The following is a 23,336-nucleotide window of genomic DNA, read 5'->3' as shown; positions in this document are numbered from 1 at the left end:
CCTACGTCGATTTCAGCATCATGAAGAGCTCGGGAATTACTTTCGTCATCCCTTGCATACCATAGTTCATCACGAAGTTCTACTAACTTGGTGATGGTGACTAGAGAATTCTGTCAATCACTATTTTATCTGGAAGATAAACTCCCACTTGATTCAAGCGATTGTAGTACCCAGACAATCTGAGCACATGCTCAGTAGTTGAGCGATTCTCCTCCATCTTTTAGCCATAGAACTTGTTGGAGACTTCATATCTCTCAACTCGGGTATTTGCTTGAAATATTAACTTCAACTCCTGGAACATCTCATATGGTCCATGACGTTCAAAACGTCTTTGAAGTCCCGATTCTAAGCCGTTAAGCATGGTGCACTAAACTATCAAGTAGTCATCATATTGAGCTAGCCAAACGTTCATAACGTCTGCATCTGCTCCTGCAATAGGTCTGTCACCTAGCGGTGCATCAAGGACATAATTTTTCTGTGCAGCAATGAGGATAATCCTCAGATCACGGATCCAATCCGCATCTTTGCTACTAACATTTTTCAACATAATTTTTCTCTAGGAACATATCAAAAATAAACACAGGGAAGCAACAACGCGAGCTATTGATCTACAACATAATTTGCAAAATACTATCAGGACTAAGTTCATGATAAATTTAAGTTCAATTAATCATATTACTTAAGAACTCCCACTTAGATAGACATCCCTCTAATCATCTAAGTGATTACGTGATCCAAAGCAACTAAACCATGTCCGATTAACACGTGAGATGGAGTAGTTTCAATGGTGAACATCACTATGTTGATCATATCTACTATATGATTCACGCTCGACCTTTCGGTCTCTGTGTTCCGAGGCCATATCTGTATATGCTAGGCTCGTCAAGTTTAACCTGAGTATTCCGCGTGTGCAACTGTTTTGCACCCGTTGTATTTGAACGTAGAGCCTATCACACCCGATTAACACGTGATGTCTCAGCACGAAGAACTTTTGCAACGGTGCATACTCAGGGAGAACACTTTTATCTTGAAATTTTAGTGAGAGATCATCTTATAATGCTATCGTCAATCAAAGCAAGATAAGATGCATAAAGGTTTAACATCACACGCAATCAATATAAGTGATATGATATGGCCATCATCATCTTGTGCTTGTGATCTCCATCTCCGAAGCACCGTGCTTGTGATCTCCATCTCCTAAGCACCGTCATGATCACCATCGTCACCGGCGCGACACCTTGATCTCCATCGTAGCATCGTTGTCGTCTCGCCAACTTATTGCTTTTACGACTATCGCTACCGCTTAGTGATAAAGTAAAACTATTACATGGCGATTGCATCTCATACAATAAAGCGACAACCATATGGCTCCTGCCAGTTGCCGATAACTCGGTTACAAAACATGATCATCTCATACAACACATTATATCACATCATGTCTTGACCATATCACATCACAACATGCCCTGCAAAAACAAGTTAGACGTCCTCTACTTTGTTGTTGCAAGTTTTACGTGGCTGCTACGGGCTTAGCAAGAACCGTTCTTACCTACGCATCAAAACCACAACGATAGTTTGTCAAGTTGGTGTTGTTTTAACCTTCGCAAGGACCGGGCGTAGCCACACTCGGTTCAACTAAAGTGAGAGAGACAGACACCCGCCAGTCACCTTTAAGCAACGAGTGCTCCGAACGGTGAACCCAGTCTCGCGTAAGCGTACGCGTAATGTCGGTCCGGGCCGCTTCATCTCACAATACCGCTGAACCAAAGTATGACATGCTGGTAAGCAGTATGACTTATATCGCCCACAACTCACTTGTGTTCTACTCGTGCATAGCATCAACGCATAAAACCAGGCTCGGATGCCACTGTTGGGGAACGTAGTAATTTCAAAATTTTCCTACGCACACGCAAGATCATGGTGATGCATAGCAACGAGAGGGGAGAGTGTTGTCCACGTACCCTCGTAGACCGACAGCGGAAGCATTATCACAACGCGGTTGATGTAGTCGTACGTCTTCACGATCCGACCGATCAAGTACCGAACGCACGGCACCTCCGAGTTCTACACACGTTCAGCTCGATGACGTCCCTCGAACTCCGATCCAGCTGAGTGTTGAGGGAGAGTTTCGTCAGCACTACGGCGTGGTGACGATGATGATGTTCCACCGACGTAGGGCTTCGCTTAAGCTCCGCAACGGTATTATCGAGGTGTAATATGGTGGAGGGGGGCACCGCACACGGCTAAGAGATCTCAAGGATCAATTATTGTGTCTCTGGGGTGCCCCCCAGCCCCCGTATATAAAGGAGCAAGGGAGGAGGAGGCCGGCCCTAGGAGGGGGCGCACCAAGTGTGGAGTCCTACTAGGACTCCCTAGTCCTAGTAGGATTCCACCTCCCATATGGAATAGGAAAAGAGGAAGGGAAAAAGAGAAGGAAGGAAGGGGGCGCCCCCTTTCCCTAGTCCAATTCGGACCAGACCAAGGGGAGGGGTGCGGCCACCCTTGAGGCCCTTTTTCTTCTTTCCCGTATGGCCCAATAAGGCCCAATACGTATTCCCGTAACTCTCCGGTACTCCGAAAAATACCCGAATCACTCGGAACCTTTCCGAAGTCCGAATATAGTCGTCCAATATATCGACCTTTACGTCTCGACCATTTCGAGACTCCTCGTCATGTCCCCGATCTCATCCGGGACTCCGAACTCCTTCGGTACATCAACATACATAAACTCATAATAAAACTGTCATCGTAACTTTAAGCGTGCGGACCCTACGGGTTCGAGAACTATGTAGACATGACCGAGACACGTCTCCGGTCAATAACCAATAGCGGGACCTGGATGCCCATATTGGCTTCCACATATTCTACGAAGATCTTTATCGGTCAGACCGCATAACAACATACGTTGTTCCCTTTGTCATCGGTATGTTACTTGCCCGAGATTCGATCGTCGGTATCTCGATACCTAGTTCAATCTCGTTACTGGCAAGTCTCTTTACTCGTTCTGTAATACATCATCCCGCAACTAACTCATTATTCACAATGCTTGCAAGGCTTATAGTGATGTGCATTACCGAGTGGGCCCGGAGATACCTCTCCGACAATCGGAGTGACAAATCCTAATCTCGAAATACGCCAACCCAACAAGTACCTTTGGAGACACCTGTAGAGCACCTTTATAATCACCCATTTACGTTGTGACGTTTGGTAGCACACAAAGTGTTCCTCCGGTAAACGGGAGTTGCATAATCTCATAGTCATAGGAACATGTATAAGTCATGAAGAAAGCAATAGCAACATACTAAACGATCGGGTGCTAAGCTAATGGAATGGGTCAAGTCAATCACGTCATTCTCCTAATGAGGTGATCCCGTTAATCAAATGACAACTCATGTCTATGGCTAGGAAACATAACCATCTTTGATTAACGAGCTAGTCAAGTAGAGGCATACTAGTGACACTCTGTTTGTCTATGTATCCACACATGTATTATGTTTCCGGTTAATACAATTCTAGCATGAATAATAAACATTTATCATGATATAAGGAAATATATAATACTTTATTATTGCCCCTAGGGAATATTTCCTTCAGCGGAGTGCTATGACGCGCCGGAGCAGCCGGAGCGGCGGCGGCTCTCTTCCGCCCTTGCTGACGAGGCGGAGGAGGAGGCAGGCTGCTCGGACACGCCGGCGCAGGCGGAGAAGGAGACGGAGTGCCGCCACGCGCCGGAGAAGGAGGCGGAGTACCCTGATCACTCGCCGGAGGAGGAGGCGGAGTGCCCTGACTCGCCGGAGAAGGAGGAGGAGGCGGAGGCGTCCAGTTCGGAAGGTTGATGAGCTCCTTCCGCCATAGACATGGAGTCTTCAGAGCAAGACCCAGCCGAGTCTCCCCTGCACCGGTAGGGTGGTCAAGCTCGAGCTCCTCAAATCCCTCTGTTATTTCATCCACCATCACAATAGCATATCCTTTTGGAATCGGACGGCAGTGAAAAGTTGCGCCGGGTTCAGGAGGTGGAACAGAGCCGACAGCCGCGTTGACTTTGAAGTTCTGCCATTGCGTCATAAGGTGGCAATCTTGAGCCTCCGTGATAGCATCCACCGGCTAGGTAGCAGGAGCCGTGAAGACAGGTTCCTAAAGCAGCTCGGTGGAAGCCACGCTGCTTCTCCGCTGAGATGGCAGGGTAGCTTCTCGGGTAGCTTCGGCAAGTTGCTTGCTGTGAACTGCTTGTTGTTCCTCTAGCGCTTGTACCCTTGCGTGTAGCTTCTGAAGTTCGATCTGCTCCACTTTCCTCCTCCTCTCCCGGGTTTTGTAACCGCCTGCCTCGGGAAACCCAACCTTCCATGAAACGGAGCCTGGCGTGCCTCGTGTCCGTCCAGGGTGCTCAGGATTCCCGAGGGCCAGTGTGAGCTCGTCGTTCTCTCTCCCGGGAACGAACGTCCCTTGCTGCGCTGCGGTGATATACTCCTGAAGCTTCGTGACGGGTATTTGCAGTTGCTTGTTCGTCCAAACGCACTTCCCTCTTTCAGGGTCCAACGTTCCCCCAACCCCGAAGAACCAAGTCCTTGAACGGTCTGGCTAGTGCAATGTCTCTGGTTCGACCCCTTTATCAAGCAGGTCATTCTCAGCCTTGTCCCACAACGGCCGGGCTTTGAGGTAGCCACCTGACCCCCTTAGAGCTAGCACGTAATTAGGTTTGCTTGGCTATGTTGGAAATATGCCCTAGAGGCAATAATAAATGGTTATTATTATATTTCTTTGTTCATGGTAATTGTCTATTATTCATGCTATAATTGTATTATCCGGAAATCGTAATACATGTGTGAATGCATAGACCACAACGTGTCCCTAGTAAGCCTCTAGTTGACTATCTCGTTGATCAACAGATAGTCATGGTTTCCTGACTATGGACATTGGATGTCATTGATAACGGGATCACATCATTAGGAGAATGATGTGATGGACAAGACCCAATCCTAAGCATAGCATAAAAGATCGTGTAGTTTCGTTTGCTAGAGCTTTTCCAATGTCAAGTATCTTTTCCTTAGACCATGAGATCGTGCAACTCCCGGATACCGTAGGAGTGCTTTGGGTGTGCCAAACGTCACAACGTAACTGGGTGACTATAAAGGTGCACTACGGGTATCTCCGAAAGTGTCTGTTGGGTTGGCACGGATCGAGACTGGGATTTGTCACTCCGTGTGACGGAGAGGTATCTCTGGGCCCACTCGGTAATGCATCATCATAATGAGCTCAATGTGACTAAGGCATTAGTCACGGGATCATGCATTGCGGTACGAGTAAAGAGACTTGCCGGTAACGAGATTGAACAAGGTATTGGGATACCGACGATCGAATCTCGGGCAAGTAACATACCGATTGACAAAGGGAATTGCATACGGGATTGATTGAATCCTCGACACCGTGGTTCATCCGATGAGATCATCGTGGAACATGTGGGAGCCAACATGGGTATCCAGATCCCGCTGTTGGTTATTGACCGGAGAGGCGTCTCGGTCATGTCTGCATGTCTCCCGAACCCGTAGGGTCTACACACTTAAGGTTCGGTGACGCTAGGGTTGTAGAGATATATGTATGCGGAAACCCGAAAGTTGTTCGGAGTCCGGATGAGATCCCGGACGTCACGAGAGGTTCCGGAATGGTCCGGAGGTGAAGAATTATATATAGGAAGTCAAGTTTCGGCCACCGGGAAAGTTTCGGGGGTTACCGGTATTGTACCGGGACCACCGAAAGGGTCCCAGGGGTCCACCGGGTGGGGCCACCTATCCCGGAGGGCCCCGTGGGCTGAAAGTGGAAGGGAACCAGCCCCTAGTGGGCTGGGCGCCCCCCCCATGGGCCTCCCCCCATGCGCCTAGGGTTGGGAACCCTAGGGTGGGGGGCTTCCCCCTTGCCTTGGGGGGCAAGGCAACCCCTTCCCCCCCTTTGGCCGCCGCCCCCCCCCCCATGAGATCTCATCTCTAGGGCCGGCGCCCCCCCTAGGGGGCCTATATAAAGGGGGGGAGGGCAGCAACCTACAGCCTTGGGCGCCTCCCTCCTCCCCTGCAACACCTCTCTCTCTCTCGCAGAAGCTCGGCGAAGCCCTGCCGGAGACCCGCTACATCCACCACCACGCCGTCGTGCTGCTGGATCTCCATCAACCTCTCCTTTCCCCTTGCTGGATCAAGAAGGAGGAGACGTCGCTGCACCGTACGTGTGTTGAACGCGGAGGTGCCGTCCGTTCGGCACTCGATCATCGGTGATTTGGATCACGGCGAGTACGACTCCGTCATCCACGTTCATTGGAACGCTTCCGCTCGCGATCTACAAGGGTATGTAGATGCACTCCTTTCCCCTTGTTGCTAGTACACTCCATAGATGCATCTTGGTGAGCGTAGGAAAATTTTAAAATTATGCTACGATTCCCAACAGGCTAGTATCTAGATCTTCCAATCTGGGCTTGCTCCTCAATCTCCTTCAAACAAGGCTTTCCCGAGTCCCCATCGACACAACCTGCTGATCTATCTATACAAACCCGCGTTAGTCTGTTCTCAAGAAAAAAGAAGCCCCTTGTGGTTTTCTCTAAAAAGGAAAAAATAAAACTCCGAAAAAGCTATCTGGTGAATGTTCGTCGGGACGCCAATCCTGGCGAATGCTCTCTCCACCGTTGCACGGATTTTGGCACAGGCCCCTAGCCATGTAAGATTGCTGAAGTTGTTCGCTATCATGTGATTCCTCGTGAACAATCTCTATTTTATTTTTCTTCCAAAAACTACACGGCCAAGGTTGGCGCTTGGTGGGGTTTGAACCCGCCGCCTCCTGCATAGGGGGCAGGGGGCTTACCACTCGACTAAGTGGGGGAGGGGGGGGGTCGTGGAGTGGACACTTGAGACCGAAACTGATATATCTTTTTAAAGCTAAATTTGTTCTAAATTTATTTTTTTCAATATTTTTGAAAAACCAGAATTTTCACATTTTCTAAAAGAATAAAATTCCTGTTCCAAGAGGCAATTTTTTTCTAACTTGCCTTGTGCATTTTGTTTATAGGTAGAATGGCATTTTATTATAATTATCGTTGTAGGTATCGTGAGACTTTTATTAGAAGTCCCATGGTATTTCTATTATTAAGATATTGAGATTTTAATAAGTAATAACATGGCACTTTTTAATCATTAAGAGGATGAAAGTTTATTATTAAGAGCATGTAATTTTTCATATCAGAAAGACGGCAAATTAATTCTTAACTGGATGGTTGTTTTACTATTGGGGCCATGTCATCTTCATTATTTTTGATATGGCATTTTTATTATTAGGAGGGTGGCAGTTTAATTATTAACAAGATGCCGTTTTTTATATAGAGCATGGCATTTTCATTATTGTTGACATGGCATTTTTATGATTAGGAGGATGACAGTTTAATTATTAATAGGAAGACAATTTATTTTATAGAGCATGGAATTTTCATTATTGTTGACATGGCATCTTTATTATTAAGAGGATGGCTATTTTTATTTCCTTATTGACATGGCAAATAAATTATATTGACATGATATTTTTATCTTTATTATTTTTTTGTGAGAGAAATTTCCAATCTATTCATCAATCATGGCAGTACAGAGAACACAAGAGGTAATAAAAATTACAACTAGGTCTATGGACCACCTAGCGACGACTACAAGCACTGGAGCGAGCCGAAGGCGCGCCGCCGTCATCGCCCCTCCATCACCGGAGTCGGGCAAACCTTGTTGTAGTATACAGTCAGGAAGTCGTCGTGCTAAGGCCCCAAAGGACCAACACACCAGAGCAGCAACCATCGCCGATGAAGAGAGTTGTAGATTGGAAAGATCAAACCTGGAACCACACGAACGAAGACGGACAAAAACTGGATCCAAAGAGATCCACCGAAGACCAGCACCGATCGAATCCCATGAGATCCGACGGAGACACACCTCCACACATCCTCCGACAACGCTATTCGCACCATCAGGACGGGGATAGGACGTGGGAGACATTATTACTACGGAGGGACATCGCCGCCGCCACACAGCCCCAACCAAGACGTTCAACCTAGCAAAAATGAGAACGGGGTCCCTCCCGCCGGCAGGGGGCCGAGATCCTCCGCACCTCCGTAGGCCAAAGGCCATCGGAGGCGGGGGGGAGGGATCCGCGGCGGCGCCGACGGGAGGAGGAAGGAGACGTTTCTTGTGGAGGAGAGGAGCATGACAATTTTTATATGAATTTTTGAACAGTGGACCAACTCAAGTAAAAAAATACATCTTGGCATTTTGTATTTTGGCCCATGGCAGTTTTTACAAAGCAACGTAGTTTTTCATGTGTTTTTACAAGAAATCCAATTTTTATTCATGATATTTTTTTTAAATGGGCCTCTGGCCAAGGGGGTTTACCCTAGCGAACGAAATCAATGTGATGGGTCTTTCCCTAGTGAACGTTAAGGGAGGGTGCAATCGTTCCCTGGGGGGTCCTCCCTGGCGACCCGATGCTACCCATTGGGGTCCAAAAACCCTCACGAGAGAACTAGCGAAATTGCGACGCCGCCACATAGAAATGGAGGCTGAGACACAACCGTAGCCCTGCCCGCATGTACGAGTGATTCCTTGATTCTATTGGCCATCGAGCGCTCGGCAAGTCGCATATCCCAACGCATGAGTAGAAGCAGCAGGTGGCCGAGACCAAGGTGAGGGCAACACCGATCTGTCCAACATGTGCACTAAAACTGAATCTTGGTTTAATTTAGACTTTTTTGTTTTGTTGAATAATTATATTAGTGTGCATATTGTATTTGAAGCATTAGTGTAAAAAGCTTTGTTATTGACGAAGACTATGTACGTCGTGGCAGATTGTATGTTACTCCCATCGATCCATATTACTTGTCACTAAAACAGATGTATCTAGACGTATTTTAATTCTATATACATATGTTTGAGTGACAATTAATATGGGTCGGAGGAGTACTTTTTTTAGAGAAAGTACGTTTTCCGTCCGTCAAGTTCACCAAAAGTATGGACTTGGTCCCTCAAGATTTTTTGGTGAAATTTGATCCTTCAAGTCTTAAAACCGGATAAGTTTGGTCCAAAACCAGATTTTGAGCATGCTAACCGGGTTTGACTGGGTTGACCAGGTTTGACCAAGGAAAAATAAATTTAGAAAATAGAAAACAATTAAAAAAATCTGAAATTTTGTGGCAGACAAGATGCTTGGGTGTGCTAGGTGGTTGTAAATTTTTGTGGTCAAATAACATCCGAAAAGCTCTAGCGAAAAAATTTGGCTTTTTTTTGTGAGCCAAATTTTTTTTGTTTGCCATGAGCTCCTTGAATGTCGAAACACCACACAAATTTGCATACACTTAGCACACCCAAGCATAAAAGAGAAGACTTTGATATATATGCTTTTATGATTTTTTCATGTTAGGTATAGTTGTACAATATTTAAAAAATAATCTGTTGCAGTTCCTTTAAGTGGTAAACTATTCCCATAATTCATTCTTCATGAGGAAGAAAGCTTTCCTTTGTTTCTTTTTTTGTGAATGGAAGATTTTATTTTATCAATCAGGACATAAGTCATTCTTACAAATATCAAGGACGTCTCCTGGTCCCGAACCCAACCACACCATAATGCGACCTTCTGTCCGTCCAAAGGAGGCCAGATAATGGCTTGCACCATTCTGTTCCCTACGAACATGAGATAGCTTGAACATCCTCCCATCCCTCAAAAGCCTTTTAATTTGATCAACCAACATGGTATAGCGAGACCGGTCCCTGCCCGGGCCATTAATCATGTTAAGAGCGACAAGGCACCAGCCACCTTCTTGGGAGCCATGAACGCCACTCTCTGCAGTCCGTCTCTACTTCTATCGGCATCTCCGTCCATTGTAGGGCAAGGTTGATGCCCTCCATGCAAGCTGAGAGCTCAGCCTCCAATGGTTCTGTACATGTACGCAACTGTCTACAGGATGAGAAAATGATGTCACCGGTGGAGCCGCGCAGAATCATACCTGCCCCCGCAGTTCCCAATGTGGCACAGAACGATCCGTCAACGTTCAATTTTGCCCATCCTTCAGCCGGAGGAGACCACCTGGGTGGGGCACCATTGATGGGTTGAGCATGTGGTAATTGCTTGTTGGGAGTCACCACATCCACAACTTGCTTTCCTTTAACTGGATCAGCACCTGGGTTGTTCTGCACACCAATTAGTGAGTCTAGTAGCTTAGAAGATACCTCTTGGATGCTTCAACCGGGGGCGGCTGCTTATGGTGTGTTATCTCGTTGCGAACGTGCCAGCAACGCCATAATGTCATCATGAGCTCCAATCTCTCCGTGTCCCGCAGGTCGCAAAGCGTTTGGGCAAGCCACTCAGGGCCCGTCCGTTGAAACGACACTGGCAGGGGGATCCGCCACTGTTCTGCCATCGCTTGCCAAAGTGCCACCTCTCTAGGACATCTGCAAAATGCATGAAATGTGTCCTCCGGCTCCATCGCGCAGAGGGGGCAGTCGTCAAAGACTTCCAAACCACGCCGTTTTTTATTAACCCACGTAGGTAGACAATCTGTGATCAAACGCCAAGTGAAGGTGCGAACCTTAGGAGGAGCAGGCACCTCCATATAGAAGCCCAGATGGCTCGTCGCCCATCCGGTGCCCTGCTCGCCACGACTGAAGAGGATCGAAGATGAACCTCCAGAGAAAGTCGGTAAGCACTCCGTACTGTGAAGCAACCATTCCGCTCCGGTCCCCACGCAAGAAGATCCTCACCCATACGAGGTGAAGTTCGAATTTTGGCAATCTCTTCTGCATCCACCGGAAGGAACGTGTCATGAATAACGTCCATACGCCAACCACCATGATTATCCAACAACTCAGACACCCGGCGGAGACGGCTTCGGCCTTGTGGTGTCACCGGTCGTCCTCCCCCGTCCCGTGGAATCCATCGGTCTCTCCAAATTCTAATGGACCTGCTGTTCCCCACGCACCATACTAAACCAGACTTGAGAAGTTGCAGCCCATGTTCAACTGCCTGCCAAGTCGCCGAAGCTCCACCTGAGAAAACCGTATCTTCCAAGCTTCCATTCGGGTAGTACCTCGCTTTCAAAAGACGAGCACACAGACTCTCCGGATTGGTCAAGAGCCGCCATGCTTGGCGAGCGAGCAAAGCTTGGTTAAAAAGGCGTAGGTCGCGGAAGCCAAGTCCCCCTTGCGCCTTTGGTTTTATCAAATGGATCCAAGCACGCCAATGCATCTTTCTCTTCCCCTTCTCAACTCCCCAAAAGAAATTCCGTATCATTCTCATGAGGTCCTCACAAGTGGACGCCGGTAGTTTAAACACACTCATAACATATGTGGGGATCGCTTGGGCGATTGATTTTATGAGGACTTCTCTTCCACTCTGAGCAAGCTGACAACCATCCCAGTCAATCATTCTCTTGATGTACTTTTGCTGCAAGTTTTGGAACCTATCTTTAGACATGCGCCCCCTTGGAGTAGGAAGACCCAGGTAGCATTCCTCAAAACTATGTTGTTGCACCTCCAAAACCCGAATAACAGCTTCCCGGTCATCCACACGACAATGCTCACCAAAGAGGATAGAACACTTCTGCGGGTTGATCAATTGTCCAGTGGCCTATGCATATTTTGCTAGTACTTCTTTGACATTTAAAGCCTCCTGCTCAGTAGCCCGGAAAAACAATAATGTGTCATCTGCAAACAAATGATGTGAGATGCCTGGCGCCCGAGGACACACACGCACTGGCGTTGAACTTCGTGCATTAACACCCTGTTTCAAAAGCACAGCCAGACCATCAGCCACAAAAAGGAACAAAAACGGGGAAAGAGGATCACCCTGCCGAAGACCGCGCGACGGTGCAAATGAATCTGAGAGGGCTCCGTTCAGATTTACACAATAACGAACCGAGGTGACACAAGTCATAATCCACCTCACCCACCGGTCCGCAAAGCCCATCTTTTGCATCACTTGCTCCAGGAATCTCCAATCAACCCGATCATATGCTTTAGAAAGGTCCAACTTGTAAGCGCAAAAACTCTTATCCGGATCCTTCTCCTGTTTTATGTAATGTGTACACTCAAAGGCGATCAAAGCATTGTCCGTTATAAGTCTCCCAGGGACAAAAGCACTCTGCTCCTCAGAAATAATATCACCCAAAAGGGGTCGCAACCGGTTAACCAAGCACTTAGTGACGATCTTGTACACAACATTGCATAAGCTTATGGGTCGGAATTCTTTTAAATGCTTCGGATTGTCCACCTTGGGGTTATGTGGTTATGTAACATGGCATTTCTCTGTCAATTTTTAAACCATTTTATGTTGAACATTTAAAAAATAGTTTCCTTAGAAAGAACGATGCAGACAAATTCACCTCGGATAACAGCAAATGTATTACGTGCTTACATATATTCCAGATGATTTCTATTGGAATTATAAAAATATGTTATTTTCTTGTCGGGAACAGAAAATACTGTTATACATTTTATGTTAGGCAGAAAATGGAGACGGAGATTTGTACCAGCAGCGAGTGTCAATATTTGTGATTATCTATCATGTTTGCAAATTCATTTCTAATTAAGTCAAAGTAGTACAATTAGGAAAGTCAGGGCAAAATGAGTGTAGGCTTGCACATGCATGTAATTACCACCGAGCGTGCGGGTGCATGGCTTCTGCAGACGAGTGTAGGCTCGCACATGCATGTAGTCACGAGGCTTTGTTTCAATCAGCTCAGTGCAGCGGGCCCTGATGTTGGGTTGAATTTTCTTTGTACTTGAGCAGCACATGTACGAGGGAAATAATTGAAGGAAACTGACATAGCCACCTTCCCAACTTAGACTAGCCACAATGGATAATAACATAGAGTAGTAACATGCTCATGTTAGAGCAACTCTAGCAGACCCCGCATCCTCCCGGCCCGCAAAACATGTTTGCAGTTCGCGCAAAAACGCTTTTGCGGGCCGGCGCGAACGGCCACAGTTGCAGACCCCGCATAATGGACCCATAAAAAAGGATATTCCCATCCCAGAATAGCCTTTTTTACGTGTCGGCTTTGCGGCGTCTGATCGGGCGCAGCTTCTCCCGACCCACAAAACTTAGATTTGCAACTTAAATTGATCTAGCATAATGCATTTCTTTGCTTTTGCAACAACATTAGATACAAAAGACATCACCAAATCTTTGCTAGAATAGCAAAACCAAAGAAAACAAGAACCACAAGTATGCATTTCAGAAGATTTTCAACTTCCATAACTGCTCCCACAAGTTGGACTATTATCTTCTCCATGCATTCATTGTTGATCTGCGGATTCTTAATTTTGCATTCTTCTTTTTTCATCTTTGGTTCGAAAGAAGTAGACGTTGCTTCCCCTCTAGTTGCACATGCAGCCGCATCATTGCCTTCGATTGTAGTAAGGAGTGCACTAACATCTATTAAGTTTCTTTCTATCAACAAATCAATGTATTGGCATTCCCAAAACCAAGATGAGCATCCATCGTCCTACACAAAAGAATGAGCAAGCTCGAAGTGAGCTACCGCAATTGAACTAAAGAATGAGCTATGAAACGAGCTACCGCAAGTGCACGTACCCCGTCGTTTTCGCATTTGAAGAACACCCATCCGGGGTGCTTCGGCGTGCCCGAAGTGAGCCGCAGCACTTTCCGCGTGCAGTCGTCGCACTCTATGAGCGGCATCGGCAAGCCACAAAGACGCTGCGCGAGCGCCGAGCCCGGTGGACGGCCGGACGAATCCATGCCTGCAAACCTTCGGCGGCGGCAGGCGGACGAACCAGTACCTGCATGCGGCGATGCGCCCTTGCCTGGGCTGCGGGAGAGGCTCCCGACCACTCCATCGCTTGGAGTAGCAATCGGCGGCCGGAAAAAGCCAAATCCGGCGGCCCACGATGAAGTGTCCTAGATCTACAAATCCGGCGGCCCGCCGACGCAGGGGGGGAAGGGAGGGGAGGCCTCGTGCGCATGGCGGCCTTCCGGCGTGCTCCTGCCGGCTGCTTTCGCCGGAATCTTGGGCGGCGGCCGGCGGCGGCGCGAGGGGGGAGAGGAGAGGTGGTTGGTGACAAAAAGCGCGGGATGAAATGTCCCCCCACCAACCGCTTCCGCTTATATGCAGGGCACCGCAGCCGCGAGGGGGAAACCCGCGTTCTCCGGGTTGGGGTCGGGATTTTGCCGCGCCCCCTAAAAATTTTTGTGGGACGGGGCGGGATGCGGGGTCTGATCGGACTGGTTTTTCCGTCCCGACCCGCATTTTGGCGGTTATTTTACGGGTCGGGGCGTTTTGCGGGGTCTGCTAGAGTTGCTCTTACTACTCTATGTTACTGCCTTTATAGTGGGAAGTAACATATGTGTGGTAACATGCAATACTTTATTTATTAGGCCATAGACTCATCTTGCCTTAATATGTGTGATGTTATTCATACCAGTAGTAACTAGCTATGTTACCACATGCCTCTTTTTCTTCATTTATTGCTTGTCACATCATCTATTTTATCTAGACTAGTACAAATACCCGTGCGTTGCACCGGGCGAAATATTAAGTATAAATTGCTCCATGTGCCATTATGCAGCTTTTTTAATACATTTTTTTGCAAACGTCATAAATAAGGCCAATGTAAACTTTGATTGTAGCAATTATGATCTTGATGCACTGTGATCTAGCAGTGTTCATGCAACAGGACTGTAATGACTGAAATTGCTATCTTTCCTCTAAAAGTAATAGAAATAAGGCAACTTGCAAAAAGTAAGGCTCGACAATGTTTTCATCTTTGGTGATGACCGACCCTGTTTGTCCTTTGTAGGTCGCCACACCAGGACAGCCTGATACAAGCCTTTCCTCAAAAAAAAAAAAAAAAAGAACAGCGCGATACAAATTATGGAATGCTGCTAGTAATTACGAATAATTTTTAACAGAGACGCTGTCGATTGTCATCACTGACCACGCAAAGCTGAGTCCCTGAGTTAAGCATAAAAGAACATCTCAAACGAGGTTAGATTAAAATGTTCGTTCATGTCCATGTAGCCACATTCCACAACAACAAAAGTTCATCCAAATAGAGCTCAACAAGAAAGGCACATATAACGACAAACATGGGCACATGAAAGGAAGTACATGACTATAGAATCTATCAGACAAAAGAAAATACAACGCTGATGGGGAAATCAGTTCATACTATTGCACTCTAAAAAATCATTGAAGAAAAACCAGAAGGTCATCTATTGCCTCTAGCAAACTTTTGAAGATAAATCAGACTAAAGAGTTATTGCTTAGACTATCCAAATTGGAGATAAAAGATGTAGTGCGCAGTAAGGAAATTTTGTGGTGTGTGAGATTAGGCGTGCCTAACTTTAAATTAAAATTAGAATTCATGCATGCCAAATAACATCTATGTGCAACATGCACGTACATACACATAATATAGCTCAACAAAAGATACAGCTTTTGCAGACATAAATTAGGACATGCAAACACAGGTTGTTAGTATAACATAGCTGCATTTGACGAAATTAGAAAACCCATATCTACACTGACCAGTAATATTATCGGTTTCGTGAAAATCAGCGGTGTTGTTGACCATGTATTGGATGCACTCTGGACCATTTGGTGTTATGAAACTATCGCAGTTATTTCACAGACATGGAAGATAACCGTAGTCCTCAATTTGCTCACTGAGTTAAGTACGATATGAATGGTATCCAAAGGAGTAGGCGACATATCAGCTGCAGCAATACCTTTGGCTTCTTAGACATTTCTTTCTCCTTTCTGTTCAAGCGAAAATAGGATAAAGCTACTTTAAAACACACTAAACAGTGGATGTGTTACAGCAGAAAGTGCAACACATTATAAGCCTCAAATACCATTTTTTGCTAAGTTCTTTACCATTTTCTCTCTGTTTCTTATGTAAATATAAGCAGTTAATTTGCTTCTGAACTTGGCCAGCAGAAAGTGCCCACATATGCATCTCCTCGGCCAGCAGTCCAGCTTGGTGCTTCTCTGTTTCTGAGATAAGTTGGTACTATAACAATAGGAATCAGCCTATAATATTTTTCTTCTCACAAAAATCACTATTAATGTAAATGCTACTTGGGCCCAAAAACCATATTCCTTTACCTCAACAACTACTCGAGTAAATAGATCAAGAAATTACTTTCTAGCATTAGTTAGTTCCAGCAGCTCCTTCCTGCTATTATTCAAAATGTGCCTATAATCACAATGTTCCTTTTATTCCTCCATAGCAGCATCCAACTACCATCGGGGAGCTAAACTGTCTCTCATATTATGGGTTTAAACGACTATGCTGCCTAGAGGAAGTGGAGCCAGAATTGTAAGTGATGTCGTGCCATTAGGACAGAGGTTGCGTGGCTCCGGGCAGCTTGCGGCAGCGTGCAACAACTTATAATATGACTAATGCATACAAACAGAAAACTGAATCAATTTGAATAAGTAAACAGTAGGCAAGACCAGAAGATCGGAATCTAGTTTCATGTCAAAGAATATATCAGTTCGGTGTATAAAACATGGCAAAAGTGGAAAATATGTAGCTCCTAACCACTTACCGTGGATTATTCAACGGGCTGGAGAATATGCAAACATGGATACGGCTGAGTGGGTGCAGTAGCGACAGATGATGAACTCAAACGGTGGTGAGTTGAAAAGCCTTGCCACCAGTCCGCTGCAATTCCTTCACCTGGCAACCTAACCGATGGCGGCGTTCTCCTGATTTGCTTCAAACTGACATCAATATGCCTCCTCCACCGTTGCATCAGCCATCATCCATTACACGCCTATGGGAAATAAAATAGATGCTCAATCTCAGAGGACGAGCACTGATTTACTCATTGACACAAAACTGACTAAAAGATCATTCCTAGCTTTTTTTATCATTTACGGACTGAAGTGTAGCATCTATGAATATTTCAAACTTGAATCAAATCAGGAGAAACATAACTTATTTTCCAAGCTCGTGGTCATTTTGTTTGCCACAGTTTTTATAGCAGCCACCTTTTACCTGGGGTTACTCAACCAAGCATGCCCTTTTTTGAGTAGTTAATATAATGCAGAACACGAATTATATGTAACTGGACCAGGTATACTATTTTAACAGGAACTAAGCCTTGAATCAAACACGGAGCAATCAGACTTGAAGCACCACAACACGAATCAGTTGTTAAATTTAAAGTATCAACTTCCAGACTTGAAGCACTACAGACTTTTGCTGAAAGATGTCATTATGTCAGTTTATGCTTGGCCACAATCACAAGCCAATAATGCTCAGATACTGCCTAAGAAAATATCTATGCTTTCTTGTATCCATAACAATGACGATTACTGTATGACGCTAGATTGGGTTAGTGTTCTTCTGATGCTATAAACTGAATGCAGATTTGCAAAGGCTAAATAAAGGACGGAAGATATGAGAAGCATACCAGCTTGGTGGCATTCTTGAGGAGCTCAAGCTTGGCATGCACGGTGATGGGAACCCTGATGGCCACCATATTGATCCTAGAAATAATCTACAGATTAGGCGGCGAATGGTTCATAACTCTGTCCAAACTTCAAAAATCACGAAGGGTTGCGCCAATTTGCTGCTCAGAAAAAAAATCATGCCAGTCTCTATCCCTTGCCAAGTCCCATTACATAATATGTTTAATCTACCACTGCCCGACACGTACACGACACAAACACATAGACTTTCGGTCACCATATCATCTCTCTTTCTCTCTAATAATCATCAAAATTTAGGAACACGTCTGTTGATGCTGCACTGAATTGTATGAACACCGTTCTCTCTACATCCTCCTAAACCTGAAATATGCAGATGTTAGAAAGTTTCTAATTTGTATATATATATATATATGATGATATTAAGAAAAAGAAAAAAGAGTATCAAGAACAGTTTCATATGTTTGGCCATGAGCCATTACAAACTTCGATATATCTATCACTGCATATCGCAAACTATCACAAATGAAAAGTATTTTTTTTGTTTAGCTGCTCCATGGAACAACTTCTCTATATACTAAACATTCTCACAGATAACCAAAAATGAAAATGCGTATCAAGACATGAATATGTGGGTTTGACAAAGTAATTACGAGTCACTGAACCATACTGCTAAAAACTGACAGGAACATGGTCATGAACTCCTCCCCAACGATCTCCCTGAAACCAAACACTCCCTGACCTCTGGTCCTCCTCCTGCTCACCTCCCTGCCAATCAAGAAAACATAGGACCTTCACATCAGCTCGGGATCGCATATAAAGAAGTGATCGGCCATTGACTTGCGCATGTGTAGCAAGAACAAACAAGAAAATTAATAAACTAAAGGTCCAACGGTTAGGCTATTTTCCATTATACCACGGATAAGCAAGTATACTTGGGATCAAGAAATCTAGCAGCTTCTAATCAATACAGTAGCAACATCAAGCAGTTTGTAATATCTCCCTGAACATCATCTACCATGTAGCAAGCAAAGCAAAAAACACATCCCAAAAACACAATGTGTTTCTCTCGAACAACTTCACTCGCTTGTTTTCTTCAGAGATAGCCTGCAGCAGCGGCACCACAATTTTTTCAGAGATAGCCTGCAGCAGCACCGCAATGTTTCCTCTATCTGAATTTTCCCCCTCCAAATCGATAGTAAGCAGTAGCCACGATCCCCTTTCTCTTCCATCTCATCCATGATCCAACACCTCACCAACGACGCCTTGCCTCGTGGGGAAGATCGCACGGCAGACGGCTGGGGTTTCCGATGCGGCGCGGAGGAGAGGGGCGGAGGGGATCGCCGCTGGGTTCCTGTCGATGCTGTCGACGTCGATGTCGTAGTTGTCAGCTGGTGGTGCGATTGATATGGCCTGGAATGGATTGGATCGAGGGATGGTGACAGAGGGGGCGCGCGCCATGGGAGGGGGGCGCTGGTGGGAGGGAGGGAGGAGGCGCCATGGGAGGGGAACACGAGGGGGCGCGGGAGCGGACGTGCGGGGAGGAGACGGGGTGGAGCGAGGGTGCGGGGACGAAGAGAAGCTTACCTGGGCCGCCGTCGCCGTCGGGGTTCCGCCGCCGCTGCCGAGCGCTCGTCGAGCTGCTGGACTCGGTGAAGATGAAACGGGGGAGGAGAGGGAGGGAAGGAAGGGCACTGCGGGTTGAATACACCGAACGACTGGGGCTTTTGTGTAAAAACGAACGTTTTCTCAGATTACTTACGAAGGGACTGCGGGTTCAACTTCAAGAAACAAGGAGGGCCTTTTTGCAAAAGACCAGGTGAGCGGGCAGAACCGATAAGTGCTTTATTAGTAGGTAAAGATAAAGATAAAGATATGTGTGATGTTACTACCTATGTTACCCCCATTATAGGTAGTACTTCCTCCGTTCCAAAATACTTGTCCTAGAAATGGTTGTATCTAGACTTGTTTTAGTTATAGATACATCTATTTCTAAGACAAGTATTTCCGAACCAAGGGAGTATTAGCAATCTACTAGTGCCATCACACAACATGCTCGCTGACATGTGGGTCTGCCGTAGATGGGAGCAGAGGTTCAGTGGGCAAGAAGCAGGTTAGCTTGCTACTCGTACCCCGGTGATGGATTCTTACGTGGGACCGAGATGATTCAGCGTGACAACGACAGTTTCACTTGGGTGTGTGGTGCATCCTGCAGGGCCCCACACCGTAAATCCCACCGTCTCCAGAAACTACCTCGCCGGCCGGCGGGTGCTGCGCTACAAATAGCCTCAGCTGACCACGAGAAGCACAAGCACACGTAACAATAGCTGAGCGTCACGGAGAGAGAGAGGGGGGGAGAGAGAGAGCCCGCGCACCGACGCCGGCAATGGAGCAGTGGAGGAACATGGCCGCGAAGGCGTCGGCTCGCAGCTTCACCTACATCAACGAGACGAATGCAGTAGTCGAGGCCATCAATGGCGCCCGCCAGCAGTACCGCCTGGCCGCCGAGGACTGTCGCAGATTCCGCCCGGGCGTGCATCCCCTGCCCAACACCGGCCAGGGCGCTTCAGCAGGCGGCCTCATCATCGACCTCGCCATCGGCCGGATCAAGCGCATCAGCAGGTTCCACGCCGTACTGGGCAACGTCTTCTCCCTCTGCGTTGCGCACATCGGTCTCCAAGCCAACACGCCGTGCTGGTGGGACAGGTGGCAACTCCACCGCGCTGACGCTGCCCGCCACGCGGAGACGGCGCTGCAGTGGCTACACTCCGCCAAGTCGCACGGCCATGCGGCCGTCGGCGTCTTCCACGTCATGCTCAGGCCGCCATCGCCGCGAGCAGTCGCCTACGCCTGGGCACCCGCGGCAGAGCAGCTCCTGCGCCGCGCGAATGACGATCTGGCCATGGCGGAGGCCGCGGTGGAGCGGATGCGACCGGCCATTGTGGCCCAGTACTCCGACGCATGTATGCTTCTGCATGGATGATCGCGCGTGCGGCATTGCAATCACCAATCTCTCTTCTCTGTTTTGTTCATCCATACCTGCATGCCCGAATGGACTTCTTCACGGCCTCGGCTTTACGTTGATCAAGTTTCAGATGCTATGTTGATCTGTGATTACGGTGTAGACGAACGTGCTCAAAGATTAGACGAACGCTGGCAGAACTGCACTGCACGTACGTTCAACGGTCTGTAGTTTGTACTAGCTACCACTGTAACTTATTTCTATAATCTTCTTTAAACTCGACCCCTTTTGTCAGTTACATGCATGATCGATAAATCATCATTGACGTGCCGTGAGCTTCAGAACTTTTTTGATTCATAGTCACGAAAGATGGCAAAACTTGTTCGCAGGTGCATCCATGCACTACTCCAAAACGTCCTAGCGGTATAGTAAGTAGTGCAAGTGCAACGCACGAAGTAGCTATATTTTGATGTAAAGAGGCATACAGCCAACAATCATATCCAAGTACGTAGAATGCAACAAGGTGTACCGGCCCGCGGCGTTGCGGGTGTCCAGCACCAGCGGGGACGCCAGCAACGTACGCGCGGCCGCGACACTGTGCTCGACGCGAGAGCAGCCTTCGCGCGCCCGTCTCGCCACATACACGTACATCGCCTTCCATTGCGGCGGCTGCGCCTCTCTCTCTCTCTCTCTCTACTTCCGCGTCTGGTTTTTTCCAACAGTTGCTAAATCTTAGTGAAATGAGACTTGGTTATGTCTTGGTAAATAATAATCGTGAGATCTTATGAGATCCATCAAGTCTTATTTTGGTACACATTATGTCACTTGACTATGATTTAGTTAAATCTCAGCCGATAGAACAAAACCATAAAATAAAATTACAGCAAGGTATATTTGGATTTTAATATATGATAAAAATGGACCCGGGGCCCATAATTTTCACTAAAGACTTCTCTTTTGAAGATAGCATACGGTGGGTAAACAAATTATTGTTGAGCAATTGATAGAAAAGTAAATAATCATGACGATATCCAAGGCAATGATCATGTATATAGGCATCACGTCCGAGACCAGACCGACTCCTGCCTGCATCTACTACTATTACTCCACGCATCGACCGCTATCCAGTATGCATCTAGAGTATTAAATTTCATAAAGAACTGAGTAACGCCTTAAGCAAGATGACATGATGTAAACAAAGTAAACTCAATCAATGTGAATAAACTCCATCATTTTATCCTTAGTGGCAACAATACAAATACATGTCTTGTCTTCTTGTGTCACTGGGATATAAATCACCGCAAGATTAATCCCATCACAAAGCACCTCTCTCATTAAAAGAAAAATCAATCTAGTTGGTCAAACCAAATCAGTAGATAAGAGAGAAATACAAAGCTATAATAATCATGTATAAAAGAGTTCAGAGAAGACTCAAATAATATTCATGGATAATCTGATCATAAACGCAGAATTCATCGGATCCCAACAAACACACCGCAAAAAAAGATTACATCGAATAGATCTCCAAGAACATCGAGGAGAACATTGTATTAAAAATCAAAGAGAGAATAAGCCATCTACTCCCTCCGTTCCAAAATAGATGACCCAACTTTAAAGTTGGGTCATCTATTTTGGAACGGAGGGAGTAGCTACTAGCTATGGACCCGTAGGTCTGTGGTAAACTACTCACACATCATCGAAAGGGCAGCATGGTTGATGTAAAGCCCCTCCGCGGTCGATTCCCCCTCCAGCAGAGTACCGGAGAAGGCCTCCAGATGAGATCTCTCGAGAACAGAAACTTCCGGCGGGGAAAAAGTATTTCGGGTGGCTCTCTCATGTCAGGGGAATATTTGAGAATTTATAGAGGCGGCATTACGTGAAGAGGTGCCACGAGGGGCCCACAAAGCATGGGGGGCGGGGGCATGCTCACCCCCTCGGGCGCGCCTCCCGAGCTTGTCGCTCCCTCGTGGCTTTGTCAGGTCTTCTCCCTTTTTCCTCCGATTGGACTCTTGCGACGCCCCCGATTTGACCGTACACTAATCATGCACGCAAATGTGTACGATCAAGATCAGGGACTCACGGGAAGATATCACAACACAACTCTACAACATAAATAAGTCATACAAGCATCATAATACAAGCCAGGGGCCTCGAGGGCTCGAATACAATTGCTCGATCATAGGCGAGTCAGCGGAAGCAACAATATCTGAGTATAGACATAAGTTAAACAAATTTGCCTTAAGAAGGCTAGCACAAAAGTAGCAACGATCGAAAAGGCAAGGCCTCCTTCCTGGGACCTCCTAACTACTCCTCGAAGCCGAACTCCATGTAGAATCATCCTCGGGATCTCTAGCTCCTGGGCTCCAGCATCTGGTTGCGTCAATCAGGCATAGACAGGGGAAAAGAGGGAGAAAAGTAACCGTGAGTACTCATCCAAAGTACTCGCAAGCAAGGAGCTACACTACATATGCAATGGGTATATGTGTAAAGGGCCATATCAGTGGACTAAACTGCAGAAAGCCAGAATAAGAGGGGGATAGCTAATCCTGTCGAAGACTACGCTTCTGGCAGCCTCCATCTTGCAGCATGTAGAAGAGAGTAGATTGAAGTCCTCTAAGTAGCATCGTATAGCATAATCCTACCCGGCGATCCCCTCCTCGTCGCCTTGTTAGAGAGCGATCACCGGGTTATATCTGGCACTTGGAAGGGTGTGTTTTATTAAGTATCCAGTTCTAGTTGTCATAAGGTCAAGGTACAACTCCGGGTCGTCCTTTTACCGAGGGACACGGCTATTCGAATAGATAAACTTCCCTGCAGGGGTGCACCACATAACCCAACACGCTCGATCCCATTTGGCCGGACACACTTTCCTGGGTCATGCCCGGCCTCGGAAGATCAACACGTCGCAGCCCC

General features: G+C 46.7%; 1 protein-coding gene and 1 long non-coding RNA gene across 3 annotated transcripts; one reads left to right on the top strand and one right to left on the bottom strand.

Moving 5' to 3' along the window:
• Positions 1-15,357: 15,357 nt before the first annotated feature.
• On the bottom strand, positions 15,358-19,173 carry LOC123077377 (uncharacterized). 2 transcript variants are annotated; one of them, XR_006436610.1, is made up of 6 exons: positions 19,049-19,173; positions 18,132-18,229; positions 17,446-17,824; positions 16,576-16,803; positions 15,899-16,034; positions 15,358-15,781 (listed from the first exon to the last, which is right to left on the bottom strand). It is a non-coding gene; the product is annotated as an uncharacterized lncRNA (long non-coding RNA). The 2 variants fall into 2 exon arrangements; XR_006436609.1 differs by having other exon boundaries at positions 15,899-16,803.
• A 611-nt stretch (positions 19,174-19,784) lies between these two features.
• Positions 19,785-20,703, top strand: LOC123074112 (uncharacterized). The gene has a single exon (XM_044497047.1). It carries the CDS (start codon positions 19,848-19,850, stop codon positions 20,442-20,444), a length of 597 nt encoding a protein of 198 aa, XP_044352982.1. The 5' UTR covers positions 19,785-19,847; the 3' UTR covers positions 20,445-20,703.
• The last annotated feature ends 2,633 nt before the right edge of the window (positions 20,704-23,336 follow it).

Source organism: Triticum aestivum, chromosome 3D (assembly GCF_018294505.1).
Source record: "Triticum aestivum cultivar Chinese Spring chromosome 3D, IWGSC CS RefSeq v2.1, whole genome shotgun sequence".
Lineage (NCBI taxonomy): Eukaryota > Viridiplantae > Streptophyta > Magnoliopsida > Poales > Poaceae > Triticum > Triticum aestivum.
This window is presented reverse-complemented; position numbering and strand designations above follow the sequence as displayed.

Coding starts and splice junctions, on each gene's coding strand:
- LOC123074112 (XM_044497047.1), top strand. CDS start 19,848: ATGGAGCAGTGGAGGAACATGGCCGCGAAGGCGTCGGCTCGCAGCTTC.